At 45.8% G+C, this 25,671-nt stretch overlaps 1 protein-coding gene across 1 annotated transcript in view; it reads left to right on the top strand.

Moving 5' to 3' along the window:
* EFCAB6 (EF-hand calcium binding domain 6) overlaps window positions 1-25,671 on the top strand; it is a gene marked incomplete at its 3' end in the record, with an annotated part of 172,103 nt that overhangs the window by 6,412 nt on the left and 140,020 nt on the right. Inside the window, 4 exon segments of the mRNA XM_082850474.1 lie at window positions 13,745-13,881; window positions 17,821-17,933; window positions 23,547-23,583; window positions 23,585-23,669. Coding sequence (XP_082706600.1) covers window positions 13,745-13,881; window positions 17,821-17,933; window positions 23,547-23,583; window positions 23,585-23,669 — 372 coding nt within the window.

Here is a 25,671-nt window from a genome sequence, read left to right as displayed (position 1 = left end):
GTGGAGTGGGGGGGACGGGATGGTGGAGTGGGGGGGACTGAAGCCCTTGGACTCCGCAGGCTGAGCATGCATCTGAACTGGGACACTCACTGAGTGACCCTGAGCAAACCAGTCTCTCTGGAAACTTTTTTCTCAGCTGTGAAATGGGGAAGCAATATTGCAAGATTTTTCCAATATTGTTGAGATTATTTATGAGAATAAATATAAAATGAACTTACCATAGTGCAGGGCCCGTAGAAGTTACTCAAAAAATTAGGAGCTCACATTTGGGGGAGATATGACAGATGAGCTGTTGTGTGGGAGATTAAATGGTAGTACGTGGTCATTTACGATTTAAAGCTACGAAGAGGCCTGTGTGCTGATGGCGCCCATGTATCTATCTGAATCTTCGACCCCAGACTCACCATTGTCCACAGACCAAACCAGGGCTGCTACTGGCCCTCCTTGCCACACCCCGAGAAGCCTTCCTCTCCGGACCTCCCTCCGTCATTCAAGCAGAAACAGGATTAGCCTTGATTCCCATCTTTCCCTTACCGGCCCCTCTCCCCAGTCCAGTCCACCGCAAGTCCTGTCGGCTGCATCCTGTGCCGTATCCTGAGCCCATCCACCTCTCTGCATCCCCACTGCCGCTGGGTCTCCACCCTGTGCGCTGTCAGTAACCCCTGGACTGCCCTTCCTGTTCCTGTTCTTGTGTCTTACAGTCTCCGTTTCACATGACATCAGAGCTATCTGTTCAAAACATGAGTCAGATCTCATCAGACCCCGTTGGTTAAGATGCCCTGTGGCTTCTGGTCACCTGCTGAATAAACGTCAGACAAAAACCTGGCTTTTGGCACTCAGCATGAGAGGTCTCCCCCCTGGAAATTCTTTGGACTACACTATCTAAAATTCCTCAGCACTTAGAACATCCTGAGGTTTTGTTTGTTTACTTGTTCATTACTAGGAAATACGTTCCCTGGGAGTGGGCACCTTCTCTGTCCTGCTCACTGTTGGAACTTTAGTGCCTTAAACAGATCCTATGTTTTCAAACGGAACATGTTGGGCACCTAATGTGAGCTCAGTAAGTATTTACAGGATGAGTAAATAAGGCTCTGCAGGAAAAGTTCACAGTGATTGGAGTAGCCAGGAAAAGCTGGACGAGAAAGGTGAGACTGGAGCTTGACTTGGAGCCTGGCTGGGCTGTCAGTGCGTGCTGAGGACGGGGCAGAGGGTGGGACTTGGGACAGCTTTCAGGATTGCAGCCTGGCGGAAGGACAGGACACGGAGCTGAAGGCAGTGGAGGTGTGGCCAGGGCGGGGACACCAGCTCTGTGACGCTTCTGTGAGGAGTTCTGTTTCTCAAGGCAAGATGGAACAGAGGACAGAGCCATTTTGTTTTGTTTTGTTTTGTTTTGCGGTACGCGGGCCTCTCACTGTTGTGGCCTCTCCCGTTGTGGAGCACAGGCTCCGGACGCGCAGGCTCAGCGGCCATGGCTCACGGGCCCAGCCGCTCCGTGGCATGTGGGATCTTCCCGGACCGGGGCACGAACCCGTGTCCCCTGCATCGGCAGGCGGACTCTCAACCACTGCGCCGCCAGGGAAGCCCCAGGACAGAGCCATTTTGAAATGCAGGCTGGAGAAGAAGGTGGAGGCATTAACCCTAAAGCGTGGGGCAAAGGGTGGTGCTAATGGTGGCAGTGCGTTGAAGGCTCCTGATGGGGGATGATGACACGAGACAGGAGGAATTTAGGAGATGGTGTCAGCAGAGTAATGGACACACCTGATGGGAGAGCAGCTGGAATCAGGGGTACCTGTCCCCAGGCCCTGGAAGTAGTCAGCCCCTCACCATCACCATCAGCCTGCATTTGCTGAGCGCCTCTGCTGTGTGAGGGATGCCGTGGAGTTCCTGGGAGGGGATCGGCGTGCCCCTCCTGGTGTGCAGCTCTGTTCTATGAGTGGTCAGGGGTCGGGGTGACAGGGGCCTCAGTATTCTTGGCCTGTGGTGCCTGCGGAGGAGCTTCCATCCTCTGAGTGTGGGCTCGGTTAGAAAGAAGGAGAGATGGGAAACATTTCTCCTTGATTTGGCAGCCTTTTTAAAGCCCTCGGTATTTAGACTTGGGGCCTATTTTCATAGCTGTGTCTGAAGTTCAGTGAGTAGCTAGAATTTCTTATTAGACGACTTTAAGCTACTTGTGGCAGGTGGGCATTTTAAAAATGAAAATCAAATGTAGGGGGAGGTACCTGTGGCCTGTGGTGTATAGAACAGGAAGTTTCCCTTTTCACTGTGGCTGCAAGGAAACCCCAAATCAGATTTTTGGATTTTTGCTGTCATAGCAACTCTGACTTTTAGGTTGCTGTAGCTCTTTTTTAGTCTGCTCCCTGTTCCTCTGTTTTCGTGGGTCTCCGTTAGATGTCTTTTTATGTGAGCTTATTCAATCTGTGGTAAAGGCAGGGTTTGCATCTGTTCAATGCTTCAAGGCCTACTCCTCGGCCTGGGGGGTCAGCACCGGAGCCGGGAGCGGAAGTCAGCCCCTTTGTGAAAGGGGAGCAGCGCCAGCTCGGCTCCTTCCACACGGCGTCCCCAGATTGAAAGTTTGTGTTTATGAGGTTCTGAATGTAGTCTCATTTTTCCCTATCTGGTTTGGACCATCTCTACCAGCTGGTAAATAGGAAATGTTCACGGTAGGAAGCCAATACTCTGCAGAGTGTAAACAGATGGAATCGATATAAAGTGACAAGTTAGACTGCTGTTGAGACTACAGAGCCAGAACCAAGACCGTAACAGTCAGGCTACTCACTCCGTTCCAGTTCATTTAGTCCTGAATAGCGCTTCATATCTGCACAGCTGTGTTGTTCTTTTTCTCCCCCTTCCTTTCTTCTGGGTTGATAATGACAATTTCAAAGAAAAACTTTAATTAAAGATTTTATACGAAATAACCAAAAGTAGAATAATAAGGAAAATGAGCATTGATGTGTTTATTGTAAGAGAAATCCTTTTTCTTGGCTTCAGTTTTTAAAATGTACTCCTTAAATTTAAAATGAGTTTAGTCGTGGTGACAGAAAGGTGCCAGACTGACAGCAGTGGCTGCCGAACCCTGCGTTTTGCTGCGGAGCCAAGACAGAGGGGCGGCCAGAGGCCCCCTCCCCTGCGTCTCAGTCCGCAGGCAGGCGGGTGGGCTGCCGTCCCCGACCCCCTGCTGCTAGAAACCAGGTGAGGAAGGTGGCTCCAGGTGAGGAGGGAACAGAAAACAGCGAATCGGGAGCTAATTTGGATAGCATGGTGCAGGTTGCCCTCTGGCCCGAGGAAGGTTTGCCTTCCCCCGGGAGGGGCCCCACCAGAGCCAGGCCTGGAGAGGGGGAATTCTGGGCTCCAGGGAGGAAACCTTAGGCCTTTTCTCACCTCCTTTCAAGTCTGGGTGGTCATATTTATTTGGGTTCACAGCTTTCCTTCCTGGAGCTCCCAGTGCTATAAAAAGAATTTTAAACAAAGAACTATAGAGTAAGAATCACATCCACTGTTAGCAGTTTATTGAACCATCTGAACTCAGTGGGGTACAAACATGAGGCAGTTTGATTCTTTGCTTCTTACGCGGGCGTGGGCGCACCTGCCTTCCTCGTCCCCGAAGGCTGTCTTAGCAGATCCCACGGCTCTCTGGTCACGTTCAGGTAGAACAAGCCCAGCGTAGCCTAGTCCAGTTTTAAACCCGGAGCTCAGATGCAGCTCAGCTGGCCGCTCCTCCCTCCTTCCAGCTCCACGGGCCCCGGGGGGAGGGGGAGGGCCAGGGGGGCTGCCGGCTCGTTGGCGACTCTTTCCCTCCTTCTGCTTCCTTCCTCCCCGGTTCGTGGGATCCGTGATGAGGGCTGAGGAAGGGGAGCTGGCCTCCTTCCCCCTTCACTGGTGTGCTCTGTGGGGAGCAGGTAAAGGCTGCTCTCATGGGGCACGTGGGGAGTTACTAGGACAGTGCTTTGGCGGCCTCTGAACTCGGTGGTTTTCTGGTGACAGCAGCTCTGGCCTAATCCCCCTGCACCTCCTCAGCCCTCCTGCCGGTGGTCCACCTCGCCTTCTCATGCTGTGTGTTGTCCCCTCACTTGAGAAGCAGCTCTGGGAGCAGGACATCTCAAGCCTTTTGCCTTTCTTTTTCTTTTGAAAAAAACTTTTAATACAAGTTTTAAAGGTTACTTTCCACTTACAGTTATTACAAAATATTGGCTGTTTTCCTGTGTTGTACAATATGTCCTTGAGCCTCTCTTACACCCAGTAGTTTGTACCTCCCACTTCCCTATCCCTGTGCTGCCCCTCCCCTCTCCCCACTGGTAACCACTAGTTTGTTCTCTGTATTTGTGAGTCTGCTTCTTTTTTGCTATATTCACAAGTTTGTTGTATTTTTTAGATTCCACATGTAAGCGATATTGTACAGTATTTGTCTTTCTCTATTTGACTTATTTCACTTAGCATAATGCCCTCCAAATCCATCCATGTTGCTGCAGATGGCAAAATTTTGTGCTTTTTAATGGCTGAGTAGTATTCCATTGTATATTGTATATACCACACCTTCTTTAGCCACTCATCTGTTGATGGATACTTAGGTTCCTCCCATATCTTGGCAATTATAAATAATGCTGCTATGAACACTGGGGTGTGTGTATCTTTTCAAATTAGTGTTTTTGGTTTTTTGGGTTATATACCAAGGAATGGAATTACTGCGTCATATGGTAGTTCTATTTCCTTTTTTTTTTTTTTTTTTTTTGAGAAACCTCCATACTGTTTTCCACAGTGCACCAATTTACATTCCCACCAACAATGGGAGAGTTCGCTTTTCTCCACATCCTCACCAACATATTTTATTTGTGTTCTTTTTGATGATAGCCATTCTGACAGGTGTGAGGTGATTTCTCATTGTGGGTTTGATTTGCATTTCCCTGCTGATTAGCGATGTTGAGCATCTTTTTATGTGCCTGTTGGCCATCTGCATTTCCTCTTTGGAAAAATGCCTACTCAATTCTTCTGCCCATTTGTTAATCGGGTTGTTTGTTTTTTTGATGTTGAGCTGTATGAGCTGTTTATGTATGTTGGATATTAATCCCTTATCAGTCATATCATTTGCAAATATTTTCTCCCATTCAGTAGGTTGTCTTTTTGTTTTGTTGATGGTTCCCTTTGCTGTGCAAAAGCTTTTAAGTTTAATTAGGTCCCAATTGTTTATTTTTGCTTTTATTTCCTTTGCTTTAGGAGATGGATCCAAAAAATATTGCTGCAATTTATGTCAGTGAGTGTTCTGCCTATGATTTCCTCAAGGAGTTTTATAGCATCCAGTCTTACATTTAGGTCTTTAATCTAGTTTGAGTTTATTTTTGTATATGGTGTTAGAGAATGTTCTAATTTCATTCTTTTAAATGTAACTGTCCAGTTTTCCCAGCACCACTTATTGAAGAGACAGTCTTTTCTCCACTGTATATTCTTGCCTCTTTTGTCATAGATTGACCATAAGTGTGTGGGTTTATTTCAGGGCTCTCTCTCCTGTTCCATTGATCTATCAGTCTGTTTTTGTGTCAGTACCATACTGTTTTGATTACTGTAGCTTTGTAGTATAGTCTGAAGTCAGGGAGTATGATTCCTCCAGTTCTGTTCTTCTTTCTCAAGACTGTTTGAGGGTCATTTGTGTTTCCATACAAATTTTAAAATTATTTGTTCTAGTTCTGTGAAAAATGCCATTGGTATTTTGATAGGGATTGCATTGAATCTGTAGATTGCCTTGGGTAGTATGGTCATTTTAACAATATTGCTTCTTCCAATCCAAGAACATGGTTTATCTTTCCATCTGTTTGTGTCATCTTCAATTTCTTTCATCAGTGTCTTATAGTTTTTGGAGTACAGGTCTTTTGCCTCCTGAGATAGGTTTATTCCTAGGTATTTTATTCTTTTTGATGTGATGGTCAGTTGCGTTGTTTCCTTAATTTCTCTTTCTGATACTTCGTTGTTAGCCTTCTACCTTTCTTGTTCTCCACTTAACTCATGGAAAATTCACGTGTCCTGTCCATGCCAACAATAGGCATGTAGACCACTCTAATCTTCCCCTCCTGCTCTGCTATTTCTGTTCAATTCTCAGTTTCTTCCCCCAGGAAGGTGTAGAGCAGATCACTGTGTCCACAGAAATGACATGCCTATCTGCCGTTCTGCAGGCACCAGTCCTGTCTGTACAAGGATTTCATTGGCTCACCAAAGCTTCTTCCCCATGAATGCTGCAATCAATCACCCATCCATCCATCTGTTCATCCGTTCATCCATCTATCACTTATCCATGCATGCATACATCCATCTATCCCTCCATCTGTCCATCCATCTATTACCCATCCATCCATCCTTCCTTCTGTCCATTTGTCCATCCATCATCCGTCTATCCATCCATCCATCCCTCCATCCATCCACCCCCCCACCCACCCATCCACCCATCCATCCATCCATCCATCCATCCATCCATCCATCCATCCATCATCCATACATTCGTCCACTTAACACTTACTCGTTGATCCAGGCCCTGTTCTTGGCCCTGGACTCCTGTCCACTCAAGACTTTCTGGAAGAGGTAGAGGCGCTGGCTGGTGTGGGGGATTAGTGCTGGTTCTGCCAGTTACTGTTCTCCAGCATGTGTGTGTGGCTATCTGGCTATTTATATCTTTGTCCTCGGCCTTTGGTCCTGATCAGCAGTTCCTATCAGACCACCATCTATTGAGTATGTTCCCTGGGAGGTACCTGCACACATGAGCTCATTTCTTTTTTTTTCTTTAATAAATTTTGATGAAATTCTATATCTACCCATTTTTCTTTCTTTCTTTCTTTCTTTCTTATAAATTTATTTATTTATTTATATTTTACTTTTGGCTGCATTGGGTCTTCGTTGCTGCACGCGGGCTTTCTCTAGTTGTGGCGAGCGGGGTCTACTCTTCGTTGCGGTGCGTGGGCTTCTCATTGCGGTGGCTTCTCTTGTTGCGGAGCACGGGCTCTAGGCGTACGGGCTTCAGTAGTTGTGGCATGCCGGCTCAGTAGTTATGGCTCGCGGGCTCTAGAGCGCAGGCTCAGTAGTTGTGGCGCACGGGCTTAGTTGCTCCGCGGCATGTGGGATCTTCCCAGACCAAGGACTGAACCAGTGTTCCCTGCATTGGCAGGCGGATTCTTAACCACTGCGCTGCCAGGGAAGTCCACGTGAGCTCATTTTACCTGCACACGCTGATACAGTGCCCTTCTTCTTTCCCATTTAACAGACGAGGAAACTGAAGTTAGGAAGAGTCAGGTCACTGTTCCAAGGTTACCCAAACGATGGCAGCCCGGGGTACTTTCTGTAGTTTTCTGTATCTGGAGGAGGTTTCTGTTCCCTACTCCCTCCCTGGCTTTACTCTTCAGGACAGATATTCTCTGCTCCATGTAGTAACACTTGTGAGTCTGCCCTCCATGAATTCATCTAAATCTTTTGGGGAAAGTTTTACTTTAATTTTGCTCCTATCACTTCCTTTTCAGTAATCACTTCCTCCTTTTGTACTCCTGTGTGAAAAGGGGCTTTTTTTCCTTTCTTGAAATGTTAGGTGAGCGAGTCCTGGTTTATGTAGCCATACTTCAGAACTTTTAGGCTTTGTAGCCTGCTTTTTCCTAGCTCTGCTGTCCGGACGGAAGAAGCGAACCTTTTAATGCATCTTCACTGTGGTTCGCTTCCCTAGATTGCTTGGTTCTGAATCATCCCCAGGGCTCAGTCATCTCTCCATATGGGGGCTCTGAGGACAAGAAGAGGGTCAGATGCTGCCCTTCTTGCAGGGTCTGTAGTGCTGCAGGGGGAGCCTGGGGGCTGTGGGGGCCTGGGGAGCAGGGAGCTGGGGGGTCTAGCAGGGGGCCGGGAAGGGCGGTGCACTCCTAAGCCTGGCGCAGGGCTCAGAGCATGGGCCTGGGGCAGGTGGCAGGGAAGAGAAGACTTGAGGGCAGGTCTTCAGAGGGCCTCAGGCCATTTCCTGGCTCTCTGAGCCTTAAGGTCATAATTAGCTATTGTTTTGGTTTTCTTTTTAAATCCTCATTGCTTCTGTGTTTGTGCACCTGAAGCTGCCTGACACCTACCACCCACTCAGATATCTGGGGTTGCATGGGAGGGAGTGGAACAGGGGTTGTGAACTTTTCCTGTGAGTATGGTAAATATTTGTATTTTGGCCGGCCAGACTGCTCCGGCTGACTACTCAGCTCTGCCCCTGTAGGGGAAACAGCCCGACTACTCAGCTCTGCCCCTGTAGGGGAAACAGCCCGAGGCAACTCCTTTACATAAATGAACGGGCGTGGCTGGGTGCCAATAAAATTTACTTTTGGCTCCTGAAATTTGAAACTCATAACTTTCACGCCTCACAAAATATCCTTCTTTTGATTTTTTTCAACCCTTTAAAAATGTAAAAGCCATTCTCAGCTTGCAGGCATATAAAAACAGGCAGCAGGCAGGAGTTTGCATCACCTGGAACGCAGGAAAGGGAGCACGGCCACCACAGGCGCTGGAGCCGGGCCAGGAGAGCACCTTTCTCAAGCTGGTCTCTGGGCCCTCACAGGGCGAGACCATGCTTTCCTTTCTGAGAAGCTGGATTTGGGAGGAGGCCCCTTTCCTCCTGTGAGCTGTACAGCATTTCTCCTCTCTCCGTGGATTTGGCCCTCTCTGAGCCCTCCTCCCGAGAAGCAGTGGGGAAGTGAAGGGGGATGGAGCTCCTGGAGAGCAGAGGCCAGACAGCGAGTAGGGAGGTCCCCTCCTGCAGGGGAGGAGCTGGGTACCACTTTCAGGCAGGAATTCACCAAAATGTCAAGATGGAGGTCAGGGGGCCAGTGTCGGGATGGAAGTGCAGTCAGAAGAGCAGGAGAGACGGCGCCAGCTCCTGCCCCGGAGCGGACGGGAAGGCGTTTGGGCAGCAACACGGCTGTAAACTCACTGTGCAAATATTTATGAGCATCCACTCTGTCCAGGGACTGTTGTAAGCCTAAGGATACAGCAGCAAATGAAACCAAATCCCCTTGCGTGGCGTTTACATTTCAATGGAAGAAGAAAGACAATAAACAGACACAGAAATATGCAATGTGCAGGCGTGGGTGAACGCGAAGGAGAAAAGGGACGAGGATGCGTTTTTGCGCAGGTCATCGGGAAGGCCTCTCGGGGCAGGTGGCACATGACCGAGACCTGAATGAGGGCCTCAGGGAGCCGTCCCCCGGAGGGAGCCAGACGTGCAGAAGCCTTGATGGCTGAGCGCGCCCGGTGTGTGTGAGAACGCGCAGGGAGGCCTGTGTGGCTGGAGCAGGAAAGGGCCAGGGGACTTGGCGGGTGAGGTCAGGAGGTGGTGGGGGTCAGATCGTCCAGGGCTCTGGGCGTGGTGAAGAGACCCCGGAGGGCTTGGGAAGCGAGGGAGCTCAGTGTGACTGGAGCCCAGGGCCTTGCTGGGTGAGAGCTGGGGCTGGGGTGGAAGGAACAGGAGGCTCAGAGCCGGTGGCTCTAAACGCACACGTGTCCCAGTTGGAGCCAAATGGCAGACGTTGGGCTGGCCCAGAGAGGAGCCGGATGCTGCCCACACCATCCCGATTTCTCTCTCTGCATTTCCTCTCCCACCTCTTCTCCCTTTTCAAGGGAGAGGGAAGCGGGGCGAGGCAGGGGCAGGTCCTTTTACTCCTTTGTGTTTTTCTTCTTTCCCGTCACCGTTACGGGGAGGACAAGTCTTCACACCACGGCCCTAACTCTGGTGCCTCTGATAAGCCTCACCATCTGCAGCTCCATCTAGATCTTGCCAAACTTCAGTCTGACAAATGATAAGAAACTTGGAGACATACCTCTGGTGGGTGTGAGCTCTGTGCCAGATTTGCTGCTTCCCTGCTTTCCACGCTGGGTCCATCTGGGTTACTTTGGGTTTTAAAAAAGCGCATCGCCTCATGTGCTCCCAGAAGAGGTGAATCAGGGTTTGGCAGCAGACGAGGTACCGAGGGGTTTTTTTTGGCCACGGGCACAAGCGCTCTCCGTGGCTGGGGCCCTGTGCTTTCAGACAAAGTGGTGGAGCTGAGGGTGGACGTGCACGAGCGGTTTCGCTCCAGCTCATGCTCTCCCGGCTCGTCCTTGCTTGGTCTTCCTGGTTTTGAATATTAAGCTCGTTTCAGCCAATGCTCTCTAGTCGGTGGAAGCGGGAGATGTGTATACAGTTCAGCACAGGGCCTTGCAAACGTCCAATTCACATTTGTTCAATTACCATATTATTGTAATCTTTATTACATTGAATGTAATCATTGTTACATTCAGGATAGGCCCCGAGGAGGTGTGTGTTCGTCAACATATCACAAGGCTTCCTCAGAGTGTGGCTTTTTTCCAGGCAGGTGAAAAGAAGATGGATTCACTCATTCATTTACTCAAGCACATGCTTACTGAGCATGTACACTCTGCCAGAGGCTGTTCTAGACCCTGGCGTGAAGCAGTGAACAGAGCCCCGCTCTCAGGGAGCACACTTGCCAGAGGGAGAGACAGACAGTAAAGACGAGCATGAAGTTCGTTGCTGAGAAGTACCCTGCAGATGAGTGCTGCGGGTGGGACCAGGAAAGGCCTTTTGGATCAGATGACATCTGGGCCAAGACCTGCGGGAAGTGAGGGCAGAGCCAGTGGGTGTCTGGGGAAGAAGTTTCCAGACAGAAGGAACAGCAAATGCAAAGGCCTTGAGGCAGGAGGTGCCTGGCTGGCACCCACGAGAAGCAGAGAGACCGTTTCGTGGCCCGAAGGCAATGAGCCAGCGGGCGGCTGGGGGGATGGAGAGCCGGCAGGAGCCGGTCTGCGGGGCTCTGGCCTTTGACCTGGAGGGGACGAGAGCGACTGGAGGGCGTGCGCAGCCTTAGCTACACAGAACCCTGGCTGCTGTTGGAACCTCAGCTGTGGGGTCGGGCGTGGACACTGGGGGCCCAAGTGGGAAGCCGTCGCACCAGCCCAGCCAGTAGAGCGTGAGGTGGAGAGACTGGGCTGGGTTCTGGAAACGTTCTGAAGCTAGGGCCGCTGGGCTCTCGGGCTGGCCCGGACATGGGATGTGAGTGAAGAATCTGGCGGGAAGGCCCGGTCATGGTGGGACGGGGCGGAGCTGGGCGTCTGCTGGCCTCTAGAGCTGGACATCCTGACTGGGGCTCCGAGAAGGAGCCAGGGCTGGAGACAGACACTGAGAGGCCTCAGCTGCTCATTAAGGCTACAGGCCTGGGCCGCCCGGGACGGAGTGTGCTTAGACAAGCCAGGAGACCCGAGGCCCGAGTCCGCAGGTGCCCAGAGCTCAGAGGCCGGGAGATGAGGAGGGACCGGCAGGGACCAGGCCAAGCCCGAGCCAGAAAGCCGAGGAAAACCCGGGGCGGGAGTGTCGAAGCCGGGGGCGGGGAGGCCTACGTCCAGGAAGAAGGGGCGGTGAGCTGGGAGGAGGGCTGCTGCGGAGACAGCAAGATGGGCGCCCAGTAGCCGCTGGGCCTGGCAAGGTCGCCCTGACAAGGTCACAGTTTCTGTGCAGTGGTGCGGACAGAACTGATCGGGTGTGTGGGGAGATAGGCTGGAGACAGGGCGCACAGACAGCTTTTGAGGGGGGATTTCTGCAAAAGGGAAGGAGTGGCTGGGGGCAGGGGCGAGGCGGGGCGAGGAGGGAGGGCTCACCTCTCAGATGGTTCGTCATCGTGGACACGAGCTCAGAGCTGGGCACAGCGGGGCACAAGCAGTTCCTGATGGGCGCGAGAGCGGCGGCGGCCCGGCGCAGGACCGGAGGCCAGTGGCCGGGTGGCCGGGTGTGGAGGCACACAGGCTGGGCGTGTCGGGGAGCACGGGGCCTTGCCGTCCAGTTGCTTCTGGTTTCTCTGCAAGTGAGGAGGAAGGTTATGAGCGGAGAGGAAGGAGGCGGGGTGGGAAGGGAGGCGGAGAGCGGAGAAGGTGGGAAAGGTGCCCGTGGCGGGTGAGCGGACCGCCCGGGCGAGCATCACCACGCACGCCTGCTGGCAGGGTTGATGGTCTTGAGTGAGGGGACCCGGTGAGTGCTCAATGGCCCGTCCTCTCCGGCCGCATCAGGCGCTTGGAAGAGGCGGTGAGTTGGATCTGACCAGGGTTAGGGTCTAGCCAAGACCGGGGAGGCAGGAGGAGAGAGGTGGCGGTCACGCACACAGGCACCGGGTCACTGTAAAGATGGGCCGTGGGGAGGCGTGCGGAGGAGAGGGACCAGCAGGCGGGGTCCCGGAGGGGAGAAGGGTGTTGGGGTTCGGGCTGAAAGACGGGGGGCGTTGGATGTGGGACTTCGTTTTGGAGAGCAGCAGTTAGTGGTGACGAGGCGTGAGTTTGAGCAGGCAGGTGACCTCTGGACGGGAGGAGGACAGGAGCTGAGTCAGAGGCCGGCTAACGTCCCCGGGGGCCCCGGGGGGCAGAGGCAGGAGGGCCGCAGCTGACCCAGCCAGGAGGAGGTGGGGCAGAGACCAGCTCAGTGTTTCCTCCTGTGTGATCCCTAAGACGGCCACCCTGGGAGGGGGCTGGCAGCTCCTTCAGGTCAGAGACAGTGTAGGGACCTGTCAGAGGAGGCGTTGAGGAAACTAGGAAAAAGCCTGTTCATCTTAGAGTCTTCCCTAAACTCCTTCCTTAAGGAGCACTAATTTCCCTCCGCGTCTGGGCTGGACTTGGATGTGATCTAGTACAGGATGCAGAGTCAGACCTTCCGGGATCCGGCCATACCAGACACTCATCACCCTTCATTCACAACCCCCTTCACACCCAGCTGTACTCAGTGCCTTCCTGTCCTGTCCTGCCCCGGCCCCCTCCTGGCTCAGATGCCACCTCCTGCAGGAAGCCTCCCAGGCGGCCCTGCTGGAGTGCTGTTCTCTGTGTGAAGACCCACAGCTCCTCGCGTGTCTGTCTGGTGTTTGGCTCTTGCTCCCATGGCTCCTGTCTTGGTGAATATTTATGAGTATTTATTTACATGCCTTATCTGTTCTGCGGGAGGTGCAGTTTGGGGGTGGACTTGAGTTTGAACCCCAGCATCATTATCGTCTAACCAGGTGATGACGGGCGACTCCTGTGGCCTCCCCCACCCTCGGCTTTATCTAAAAGTGGGGAAGCGGTACGTCCTTCGTGTGGCTCGGGAGAGTGCAGTCACAGGGCTCTGCGCTTGGCACGGGTGAGCCCTGGCGGATGTTTCTCTCCTTTACATAGAAGTGGCTCAGGGCAGGCACACGGCCCCGCGTCTCCACGGGACCTAACCAAGTGCCTTTCAGGTCTCTGCCCAATAAATATGCCTTTGCTGAATTTGGGAAAGGTCACTGTAAAGCTTTTCTGTAATATCTTTCAAAAATTCAGAGGGGTTGGAATATACACTCATAGTTTTCAGCTCCTAGTAAAAATGGTTTGCATGTGGCTATGAAAAATAAGAATTGTCCAGATCCAGCTATGCCAGAATTACGGTTTTAAAGTATCAATTAACAAAAAAGATTTTTCATATGGCTCTAAAATGCAATGAATTGTGTATGAGACTTACTGCTTTACATCAGAAAAAGTTCTTTTTTTTAAACTTACTAAGACCGTTTACAGAGAAAATTGCTTTGAAAACATTCAAGGAATGTAGTGTCCCTTTTTCCATAGATACGTCATTTTGCAATACCTACGACTGTGAGTCTTTGAAAACATTTTATTTTACAAGAAGTATTTAAACACGTTCACTTTTATTATTACCATCTTGATTTTTAACGCTGGATCTTTTGACTTTTCCTAAATCTCTTTTTATACACAGATTTTCAAAAACATTAAAACTGTTATCAAAGCCCTTAAGCTCATTGATGTTAACAAGACGGGTCTGGTCCAACCACATGCGCTGAGGAGGGTTCTGGAGACCTTCTGTTTGAAGATGAAAGATGATGAATACAAAAAGTAAGTAAACGAAGGTATGGTGAGAGATTGCTCAGTAGGACTTTCAGCCAATTTCAAAATGGGACCTGTTGGGTTCACTGGCTCCAGGCAGCGTCCTTCCCTCCTGCCTTCTCTGTCTTGACTGTTTTTAAAAGAGGTCCTCAATCTGCATTCCTCCCATGTTCGTGAAGCTCTCCACGAATTCTCCAAAGTGAGAGCTAACGGTTCTGATTCCTCCAGTCCCCGCGGGTGAGAGTCATCTGGCCTGCAGCTTTGAACGCTTCTCGACGGTTTAAGTCATCCATCACCAGTGGTCTCTCTTTGCCTGCCTGGGACCTCGCCCACCACCCCATGGGTTTCCAGTTCACAGTTGACTTTTACTCAAAGCCCGGGGTTAAGAGAAGAATGAAAAATTTCAGGATTTATTTGTTGGTTGATGTGCTCCCTATTGGCTCTCCATCCTGACATAATAACAGAAGCTTCATTTTCCTTTGAGGACTTTGTTGCTGAGTTTGGGGTGGGCATGGCAGCAGGGGCCGTTAGCTGCTTCTTGGCGTTTGAAGCCGCCACCTGCCCCTGACTCGAGGGCAGTGTGGGGAAGCCTGCACAGACTTGTTTTTGAGCCTCCAATAAACTCCGGATTGTTCAGAAAAGCCAAATGCTTGGATTCTGTGGCTACTTGAGTATTGAATGGAAGCCACTGGAAGGTGGGGGGGGGCTGTGTTTAACTTAATTTATATAGTGCTCAGCCAAGAGGCCCTCCTCGTCCTCCTGCCTTTCCCCACTTTTCTGAATATCGTCTGGGCCATTAACAAAAGTACCAAGCCTGATGATTTCACCCTGAGCCTAAGAGTTTCACATCACACCGCAGTTATAAATCGCCACTGAAATGGGTCTTTGTGGTTGCTTCCATAGTGTTGTAAAGACGATATTGCCTCTGTTAGTGGAAGAATCTGCTCCTGGAGCAAAAACAAGTCTAGAGGGCACGTGCCAACCTCACAGGCACTGCAGGGTCTGAAAAACAAGGAGACTTTTAAAATATGGATATTTCCCAGTATTTTGAATATTTTCTTCCTCTTTTTTTTTTTTTTCTCCTTATAACCCACCTCAGAATATAAAAGACATAATAGATGTTTTAATTTTTACATCTTTCCGACTGGGAAAATGTCCAGAATAAGATCCAAACAAAACAAATTAAATAATTCTGCGCACGCGATTGTAGAACAGAAGCAGCACTCTTCTAACGCGAGCAATCAAAAAGCAGACCAGTGTTTATTTGACAATAAGCCTTGTGCTTGGCACTGGTTTCCAGCCTAGTAAATCTATAAAAAAAGTTACTGTCTGTTTCCCCATCTCACAAGTATTGAATAGTAAAGAACTCCACAAATTTTTATCTGAGATATTTTTTTAAGCCTTAAAAACAATACTGTCTGCATGATAAGGCTTGAGGAACTTAACGCAATAGAATTGCTTTCCTTCAGAATAGAAAAGCAGAAGATCAAAAGTAACCATTTCTTCAATTGCTGTAATGCTTTTCTTATCGAAGCTCAAGAATATACTCTTTCCTTGAGTAGCTGCTTCAGTATTAACTTCGCCTTTTTAGTGTTTGAGCAGGAAACACAATGCAGTTTTGAATCCTTTTTTTTATCTAACAGCTTTCTATTTAATATCAGCCTTCGGCGTGCAGCGAGGTAGGAGTGGCCTGGGCTTTGAAGCCAGGCGCGCTTGGGGTCAGGTCTGTGTCTGCCCTCCCTAGTTGCGGGGCCTCTGGAAGCTCCTGGGCCTCTCTCAGACTCGGCTCTCTCTTAAAGAAATGGGGACTGAGGAGCCCACCTTGCAAGGCTGGCATGAAGATTCTGCGCCTGCAATGTACCTGACATGCAGTAGGTGCTCGTTTCACATCGATGCTATCGTAATCGTACAGATTCCACGAGTGTCCTTTACTCTTTGAGAAACAGTTCTTTTCAGGCTGCAGAATACCATGCAGCCTGTGGAAGCAAGGAGCGGGGGAGGAGATCATCTCCAAGTTCCATACTTAGCCAGCGTCCCGAGACCTGCTGGGGTTTGTTCTGCCTTTTCCGTCTCACACCATCCTACTTTCCTCTCCATTGCCCTGCAGGACAAAGTATTTGAATCCGGGTAAAATAATTTATGAGCGACCTTGAAAAACAAAGAAACAAACAAACAAACTCACTAGAATTCAGCCTGCTGCCTGGGCAGATGAATGAAGCCCAAGGCACTGTTCTGGGTGGTGATGCTGGAGAGGTTTGTGGGTCAATTGGCCTCATTCCCTTTGCATCTGAAGTCAGCTTTCCCATGTGACCGTCCTGCCCTGGGTGTCTGCACATGTGTGAGTTCTCCTGGCCACACTTCAGGTCCCTGGGGAAATGGCCTTGGTTGCTGTGTCTTAAGAATGGTTCTGTCTCCCATGCCTTGATTCTTGTTAAAAAAAAGCCTTTTGAGATACTGCATCCTTGAGAAGTACTGAGGCTTCATTTTTGAATTTTATCTGTAGGAAATATTACCATGGAATTGTGTCTGTCTGTTCTCAGTGACTGTGTAGCAGGTATTATGAATGCGGTGGGCTGGGCATTAGGAAAGGTCAGGATTCTCTTATGAGCCAGTACCAGTTTGAAGGGATGCTGAATTTTCACCAAAAATAGGAAGGTTGGTGATGAGATTTTTATCGGCATCCTGACATTCTCCTGGAGCTGCAGAGTGGCCGGGACTTTCTGTAGGACGGCAACTCAAAAAGGAACACTTTAGGTGCTGCCTTCTGGATTCTTGTGCTTACAGCTTGTTTTTGCCAGACAGAGTCTGTGGATGAAAGATGGAGCTATTTAGGGAGTTTCAAGATTAACATCTGGCAGCTATCATATCTCAAGATAATTTTTCTTACTAGAACAATAGGCAAGATTCATCAAAGTGGAAAAAAAGGTATGCGTTGAAATGAATACATGACATCACTCTTTGTTAAATTTGGAAACAGAAAAATAACAACTACTTTAAGTGATAATTACTAAATTTTTAGAAAGCAGCGTGAAATTAGATAATTATAGAAACCAACACATATGGAGATAATATAACCAAACATTTAAAAACTGTCAATTGTTTATAAATGTACTAATGCAGAGATCATCTAGAAAACCATTTATCAAGTGGCAGTTTTGAATAGTAGAAATTTCATTTTAGAGGAAAAAAGAATCCAAACATTGTATTTATCTTAACTTTAAAAAAAGAGTATCTCAGTGTATTTCAGGGAGAGACCTTGGTTAAGTGTTTTCAAAATTTCTCTTTATGCATAGACAGCCTAGAATGCTCCGAGAAAAGCTGCCCCGCTCCCACCATCGACTGCTGTAACACGATACGCCATCCTGGGCACAGTTTCTCTCTGCGAAATGATATTCTTGGTCAAGAAGGTGGGCTATGTTCTCTCCTCCACCGGCTGTAGGTTTCTCTGGTTATAGAAATTTTATGCTGACTCATGGCCCAGATCCGTTCCCCCCAATTATTAAAGGAAGTGGGGAACTGCTTTTGCTGTCTGACTGCAGGGGTGCTCCTCACTCACCCCCACCGGAGAAGGGAGAAGACCCTACGGGGTACAGGCAGGGGGCGTTCCCTTAGCGGGTCCTGAGACGTACCTCTGCATGCAGATCTGTACACAGCCATCTAGAGAGAGAGTGAAGTGATCTCCTCCTAAATATTTGCATTTTTAATTAATTAATTAATTAATTTTCAAACTGAAGTATAGTTGATTGTGTTAGTTTCAGGAGTATCTGCCTTTTTAAAATCTTACAGTAACATTTCGTAGGGTTTACTTCTTTATTCCAGCTCTAGCTAGAAACACACATTAAAATTAATGCCAACCCCAGAGTAAAGGATACCTTAGTAAAAAAAACTTGCTTCATTTAGATTCTCTGTATCATAATTTCTGAATACTAATGAGCAGTTCTATTTTAGGTTTGCAAAACACTACAACATTGATAAAGATACTGCAGTGGATTATATTGTTGTTTTGAAGAACCTCAGTACAAATAATGACTTGAACCTTAAATATTCTATGAGAAGTCAAGGTAAGTATTTTAAAGTATGATTTCAGTATCCTCTGGCGTGGTAATTCCTCGTCTGTGAATCTGTCCTAAGGAAACACTTTCAAATATGGAAAATGCATTATCCACAAAGACTGTCATGGTATCTTTATTTATAAGAATAACATAAATGCCTAACAACAGGAAAAGGGTTAAGTGAGTCACAGCCTATAGACATGGTAAGACATGTGCATCCACAAGCAATGATTTTCATAAAGTTAATCATAACATGGAAAATGTATGTGGAATATCAGTAAATGATTGGAAGGAAATTCCAAAATATAGATTGTCTTTAAGTGATAAGTGGGTGTTTGATTCTTTCTGCTACTTCTGTATTTTCAAAAATTTTTGTTAATGAACATGTTACTCCTTTAACGATGGGAACAATCTTGATACAAAAGGGCAAATAGTTGAGTAGATGGTTATGGTTATACCGGACATGTAAGGCTGGGCTCAAGCAGGCATACAACCTTGAGAAGGAAAAACTTTCTTCGTACTGATATTCTTTATCCCAGCCTCTAGAACATAATGCCCAGAGTTGCACAGTTCTGGAGAGAGCAGGGGTCCAGTTCCTCGCAGATGGGTATATGAAAAATGCAATCGGAGAGTCTCCCTTCCAGGCCTTTGGTCATTTGAGGCAAGCAGTTTCTTGCCTCAGGGGTTTACCACGTGTGTACTGGCTCATTCAAGATGGGTTGTCACCGTCTGGTTTCAGTGCAATTCATTGCAGCAAGTATGTACTAATACCTTCTATGATTCCCAGATCTGCCTGACTAGCAAACTTAAAAATTACAAATTCTTAGATTTCAGCTCAGTTTCACTAACCAAGATAGCTTAGAGCAGACCCCAGGACTCTACTTTTCAAAGCCTTCCAAGTTTGGGGAATTACTAGACAATATGACCTTCCAAGGATGCTTTCATCCCTTACATTTTGTTAGTTCATGTGCAAGTCCCTGTACTGCTAGATCCTTCATTGGGTACAAAGCCAAGTAAAAGAATCTAAGAAGTGTGTGTGCGTGTGTGTATGTGTGTGTGCTTGTATGTATGTGTGCATGTATATGTATTTTAATAGGACAGGTAAGACACAAAGCAAGTCACATAAAAAATAACACTAAAACACATCTATTTATTGTGCTCTGTGTAGTTACTTTTTAAACCTTAGTTTTAATTTTATTTCTCTCAACAGTTTTGTGAGGTGGGTATTATTATCCCATTTTTTAAAATGAGAAAACTTGACTCCAGGGTGCTAAATGAATTTAGCTAGGAAATGTCTTGGTGTTCAGCTTTCTGCATCAATTTTCCAGAACACAATATATTTTCAACCTGAAAATTCAATTCTCTCTTCATTTCAAGGATTCGTTTGTTTGTTTGTTTTTTAGTAATATTGTACATCTTTTTTTTTTTTTTTTTGCGGTACGTGGGCCTCTCACTGTTGTGGCCTCTCCCGTTGCGGAGCACAGGCTCCAGACGCGCAGGCTCCGGACGCGCAGGCCCAGCGGCCATGGCTCACGGGCCCAGCCGCTCTGTGGCACGTGGGATCCTCCCGGACCGGGGCACGAACCCGTGTCCCCTGCATCAGCAGGCGGACTCTCAACCACTGCGCCACCAGGGAAACCCTGTACATCTTTGAATAAAGTTTCTGTTCCACTTTTCAGGCTAACTTCAGTGATACAAACTCCCCTTACGCTGAGTTGTTTTTGTCTTCTCTATTGACTAAATTATCTTGAAGTGCTTTATTCTCTTTGTCTTTTTCCTTTGTACTCACAAGGATCATCTTAGGCCTTTTAGCTAGACCTGTAATTTGATTTTCACTTTAGTCTATGCTACTCTTTGCTATGTCCACTTTATTAATTACTTCTGTAATGTTGTTTCCTTTGGCCTACTATATTGTTTTCCGCTCTCATTTTATTGTTTTATCATCTTGTTGTTGAGCTCTTGTTTTAATGAATTCGTGTTCTTATTAAAATGTTCTGTAAAGTAATTTTGTGCCTTGAATTACATTTTCTTCCAAGGTGGGATCTGTGCCTTTTTGTGTTATGCTCCTTTCCTTCCTTCTCTATCCACCAGCCCCTTCCCGCAACTTTTTTCCTGTAGAGTTTGTATAATTTTAAGGAATTTGGATTGATTGAGCATTTTTATTCCATTATACATCTTTAGCTAATCAGAATCTATCTTCAGATAATATTATACTAATTCACATGAATTATAGACTTCAAACAGCATTTTCTGAATTCTTCTCTCCCGTCCTTTGTTATATTGCTGTCATACATCATACTTTTACATACACTATAAACACAGGCAAGCCATGTGGTGTGGCCAAAAAACAAACAAACAAAGAAAATACAGGATATGTTGCTCAGCTTCTGTTATTCTGAGAATACCTATCTGTTCATTTCATTAGTAGTATATTTTCCTTCATATTCTCAAACACTGTTATTTAAAAAATTTAAATTTTAAAATGCTTTAAAATTTTTACCTGCTAATTTCAACATCTAGGTCATTTTAGGATTTGGTCTTTATTGATTACCTTTTTAAAAAAATATGGATCATAGTTTCCTGTGGGATTTTTTTTTTTTTTTTTTTTTTTTTGCCTATGTCTAGTAATTTTGGAATTTATCCTGGATATAGTAAATTTTGCATTGTAGAGACTATGGAGTCTGTTACGTTCCTCTGAAGAATTTAAGTTTTTGTTTTAGTGGCCAGTTTACTTTAGTAGAAGACTAATCTTTGTCTTCCCTGAGGGGTCAACACACGAGATCTTTTTTCTGCTGTTTTAGCCTTAGCTGGGCTTCTTGTTTTCTGCTCTACACATCTATAGTTCCCAGTGTTAGCCAGTGATTTTGGCAGAGTTTATTCACGGGCTTTGGAGATCCTCTGCTATGCCTTTCTTTTTGTGCTTTCCCTCCTTACTTTCTAGCTGCTGTGGTAGTCCTGAATTCTCTTTCTTTGATTCCTAAAACCAGTAAGATCCTGGGTTTATATCTAACCTCTAGCCACTTAGCGTAAGGTTCCAGGTGAAGCCTGCCCTCAGGCAAAAGGCCAAATAACAAGAAACTCCATCTTTCCAAGGGTTGACTCTAGTTTATGTCATTTGCTCTCCAATGCCTTCAGAGAGTTTTTTGTTTATATTTTGGCTAGAGTTTATAATTGTTATCTGCTGGGAGGTTTGCTTCAATATGAGCAAAGCCACCATAACTGGAAACAAAACTTTCTGGCTGCCCATATTAAGTTTCTTCTTGCTTCAGTTTATGCTAGTAAATTTATTTATTTATTTGCTTTGCTAATAAATAAATTTATTTTTACTATTTTTACTAATTTTTATTATTTTTTCTTTTGCTTATTTTATTAAGTACTGTAAGAAGGGAGTCTCCATTCATTTGCAGCAGCCCATTATCTGTGACTTTTCTATACATGGGACAATATTTGTTTTCTGTGAATTTTGCATATTTCTGTTTTTGCTACTTTTGTTCTGAAGACGCCATCAAGACCTTGCTTGTCAAAAGCACCATCTCTTTGGGCACATGGAGAAATGACATTAGGGGCTGAATCCCTTCTGCTGCACCTATGAAATACATACTTGCCCCCTTAAGTTTTGGATTTCCTCTCTACTCCATTTCAGATCAGCTAGAATCCTTCAGAGGAAATTTTGGGGCAATCGGAAGGCGGCAGGAATTATTCAGCTGCACAGAAGAGCAAAAGCTGGTCTAACTGTGATGTGAGCGGAGTCGCTGGATGTGGCTTCATCGAGTTTGTTGGCCAGCCTGCAGTAGCAGCTAGAGCCTTACGGCGGAGGAGGTCCCGCACTGGGGGTGAGCTCCCCCAGGGCGGGCCTCACGCCTCGGCCCCGCCTCCGCCCTCCACCCTGGTGTGCTGTTTACGGAGCACCAAGGGGTTTCCCTAGACGTGCTGTGTGTGTCCTCTAAGCCCCCATTAGAGTAGCAGTGCCCAGCGCAGAGTAAGTGCAGGACCAAGGCATCAGAAAGCTGGGGCTGAGACCTGCCTCACCGAGTGATACCTGCGTGGCTCCCTTGTCTCTCAGTGAGGCTCTCGCAGCTTCTATGCTCTGAGAGCCCATGTTTCAAATGCTAGGCCCTCTGAAGCCACGGAATTCCAGACTGCGTTCTAAAGGGCTGGTTTTGTATTCTATCATGTAGCCAGAGGGGGTCCACCGGGGGAGACTTACTTTTTTTCTTCTCTTTTCTTTCCTTTTTCTTCTTTCTTTTGAGGTAGGAAATAGAATTCCAGACGACTAAACTGCAGCTGAGTAGTTACAAGTGTGCTTAATTTGAGTGGAGCTTATTTGCAGACATTTTAGGAAATAAATCTGGGAAATCATTTGTGATTCTTTGCAGTTGACTTTGAGAAAGAAAATGGCTATATCTTAGATTTGTTTTATTCTCTTTTATTATAAAAGTAATAAGTGCTCGTTGCAAAAAGGCCGGAAAACACAAAAACACAAAATCATACTTCCCTATAATCCTACCACTGTATTCTTTTGGTTATTATCCTCCCAGGTTTTGTTTCTGGTGCATAGATAGATGGATGGATGGATGGATAGATAAGCAAATACACAAAATAAGTGTTAAAATGAAAATTAAATCATGCTAGTTGTTCTTTCAATCATGAAACAATATCAAGGAAAACTTTTTCATTCATGATTTAGACAGGCCCTTTGTTTTTAATGTCTATGAACCATAATTTATAAAACCAGTCTTCTATTAATGGGCATTTAAATTGTTCCATTTTTTCCCTTCTTATAAACAGGACAGAACAGATCCTTACACATATGGATCTGTCCTAGTGTTCCATTAGTGTAAAGTTCTAGAAGGGGATTTGAGAATATTCAAGGACCACGTTTTCTGTATACAAGCCAGCACTGATTTCTTTCTTTGTCATTTGCCTTAGTCCCTGCCTATTTGACAAGTAGGGAAAAATTAACTTGTGTTAATTAGACCTTTTAAATTACCAATGAGTTTGAGCAGTTTTTCATACATTTCTTGGCTTTTTAAAAAACCTTTTTTAATGTGAATTACCTGTTTAAACCTTAGTCTGTTGTGTGATTGGGGATTTATGTTATCCTTTTGATTCTTAAGAGCTACTCATATATTGAGCAAATTAACCTGCATTTCTCACATATGTTAACAATAGTTTTTCCCACTCGTTTTTCTTTCATTGTTATTTGTGTATTTTTTTTAACAAACAAAAATTAAATATTTATATTGTCAGACCTATCCATTATTTAAATGATTTCTAGCTCTAATGTGTTCTTTGGAAGGAACTTTTCACACAGTGATTATGTATTACATGTGTTATGTATATTCATCTTAATTTTCTTCCACTACTTTTACGGTTTTATTAGTCTGTTTAGTATATATCTACTCTATCCAGATTTAGCCTAGATAAGGTAGCAAGTAGATTAATTTTATTTTTTTCTAAAATGTCCGTCCAGTTATTTCAACAGCACTTATTATATAGTTCATGTTTTTGGTTTACTTGAGTCTTAATTTTTACCAGACAGGTGATGATGAAAAGGAAACACTTCATATTCAGATGTGCGTTTGACAGTCTTCGTAAACTGGAGTTCTTTTGTCTTAATAGAGGTCCCATGGGAGGACCAAGGAGTCAAAAGTTCCAAGAGATTACCTCCCCAGTCCTGTTTCATCTGAAGATATCTGGAAAAACTGCTCCTTAGATGAAATTGAGAGGACCTTTTGCCAAGAGGTAAGAACGTTCTCCTAGTGCCAGGGTTATCTAAAGTGTGAACAGAGAGAGTAGATGGCTGTGGAAGACCATTAGGTCTAGACGTTATTTCTAAACTGCTTTGAACCGCCTCTGCTTCCTCAAGCCCTGGGACCTCCTCCAGCTTCTCGTAACAACAATGCATGGATGATGGCAACGATGATGAGACATTAAGTACTTCCTTGGTGCTACTCACACACTAAGTGTAATAGGAAAAATTTAAGACTTATCTAACGACATGATACAACTTTATTGAGTAAAATAAAGGAAGATCTGAAAAATGAAGAGGGCTTTTCTAGCTCTTGGACTGGAAGATTTAGTATTAACACCTTCTCGCCCTACATCTGGGTGGATATATATATATATATATATATTTTTTTTCTTTTGAAAAGTTACAATAGAGGGCTTATCCTATCACATATAAAATATTTTTAAATGTATAATAATTAAAACATTATGACAGTGGTGCAGCAGTGAACATTCAAATTGATTTAAAACAGTAGTTGGGTAGTGGGCCAATCTTGATATGTGAATTTAGCATACGATGTGAGGCATTCCAATGAAGTATGGTGGGGACGAGGGAGGAGAAGATTCAGTAATTATTACTGGGATAATTCGCTAGCCAGCCATGTGGGGAAGAAAGCTTGGAACCTTCCACTCTCCACACCAAAATAAATTCGGTATGCCCCCACTATTTAAATTTAAAAATAAATAATCTAGGTGAAAATTTTTAATCTTGAAATTTAGACTTTTAAGCATGAAGTAAAGCCCCAAAGCCATAAAGAAAAAGACTGATAAATTTGACTATATTAAAATGAAAAAGTATTTGTACAGCAAAACTTTGTACAAACAAATGATAAACTTGGCAAATCATGTGCCACGTAAATGACAGATGAATAATAACTGTTCCTAACATACGTAGAACTTTTATAAATTATTAATATAAAACTTTCAGTAGAACATCATCAATGCGGAAAAAATTAACAGAAGCCAATATTGATAAGGGCGTTAGAGGGGGAGCACATGAATATTCTGTTGGTAAATCGGTAAAACTTGTTTTCTCTTGTTGTTGTTAATGAATTATTGTTTTTATGAAAACATGACCATTCCAAAAAATGTAAGCAATTCTGAAAAGTATAAAGAAGAAAGTAATAAATTATTCAAAATCCACCACCCAGAAATAATCAAAGGCAACATTTGGTGAACATAATTCTAGGCCTGTCTTTATTCTATGTATAGAAGGATTGCTGCATCGGCAGGTGGGTGGGTGGATACATAGATAGAAATAATTTTATAGGAAGAGAATCATGCTCCTTTTTACAAATAAATCATATTTAATTTAAATTTCTTTTAATTTACCAGAAGTAAAAAAAAAATCATCAACATCACCCTCATAATTAACCCTTTTATGGGGCTGCCTCTGTGCCAGGCAGTGTTGTAAGCACCCCTCAGGTGTTCCGTCCTCACGGCAGCTCCAGGAGTTAAGCACCATTATCATCCCGGGTTCAAGATGAGGAACCTGAAGCACGAGGAGGCTTAATGACCTGCCCCAGGTTACCCCGCCAGAGAGTCCTGGGGCCCAGTCTGAACCCCGGGTGCTCCACATGGTATGATGTCCTCAAGTGAAGCCAAAGATATTTCTGAACTTTGGATAAATATTTCTTTACCACAAGAGATACCAGGTCCCAAAAAGAGCTTTGAGACAAAAAAAGAGATTAAGAAAGCCGTGAAGAATTGGAGAAATGATGGTGTTTTGAAGGATGTCTCAGTTACAGTCAGCGCAGGCTGGCTATGAAACTCCTTGTGATTGGCACTTCCTGTGTTTCTTCCCAGCCCCTCCCACCTCACAATTTTTGCTGTTTATGTTTTGTTCTCAGTCAGAGTTTATAATATTTGCATTTTGTTCTCTTACTGTGATTCCCCCAGTTGTTTTGCCTGCGTTTTATATCTACATGGATTTAATGCACGTCACTCTACTCCAGTG

The sequence above is a fragment of the Leucopleurus acutus genome (genome assembly GCF_964270905.1).
Source record: "Leucopleurus acutus genome assembly, chromosome: 11".
NCBI lineage: Eukaryota > Metazoa > Chordata > Mammalia > Artiodactyla > Delphinidae > Leucopleurus > Leucopleurus acutus.
Note: the sequence above shows the minus strand (reverse complement) of the source record. Positions and strands in the feature narration are given on the sequence as shown.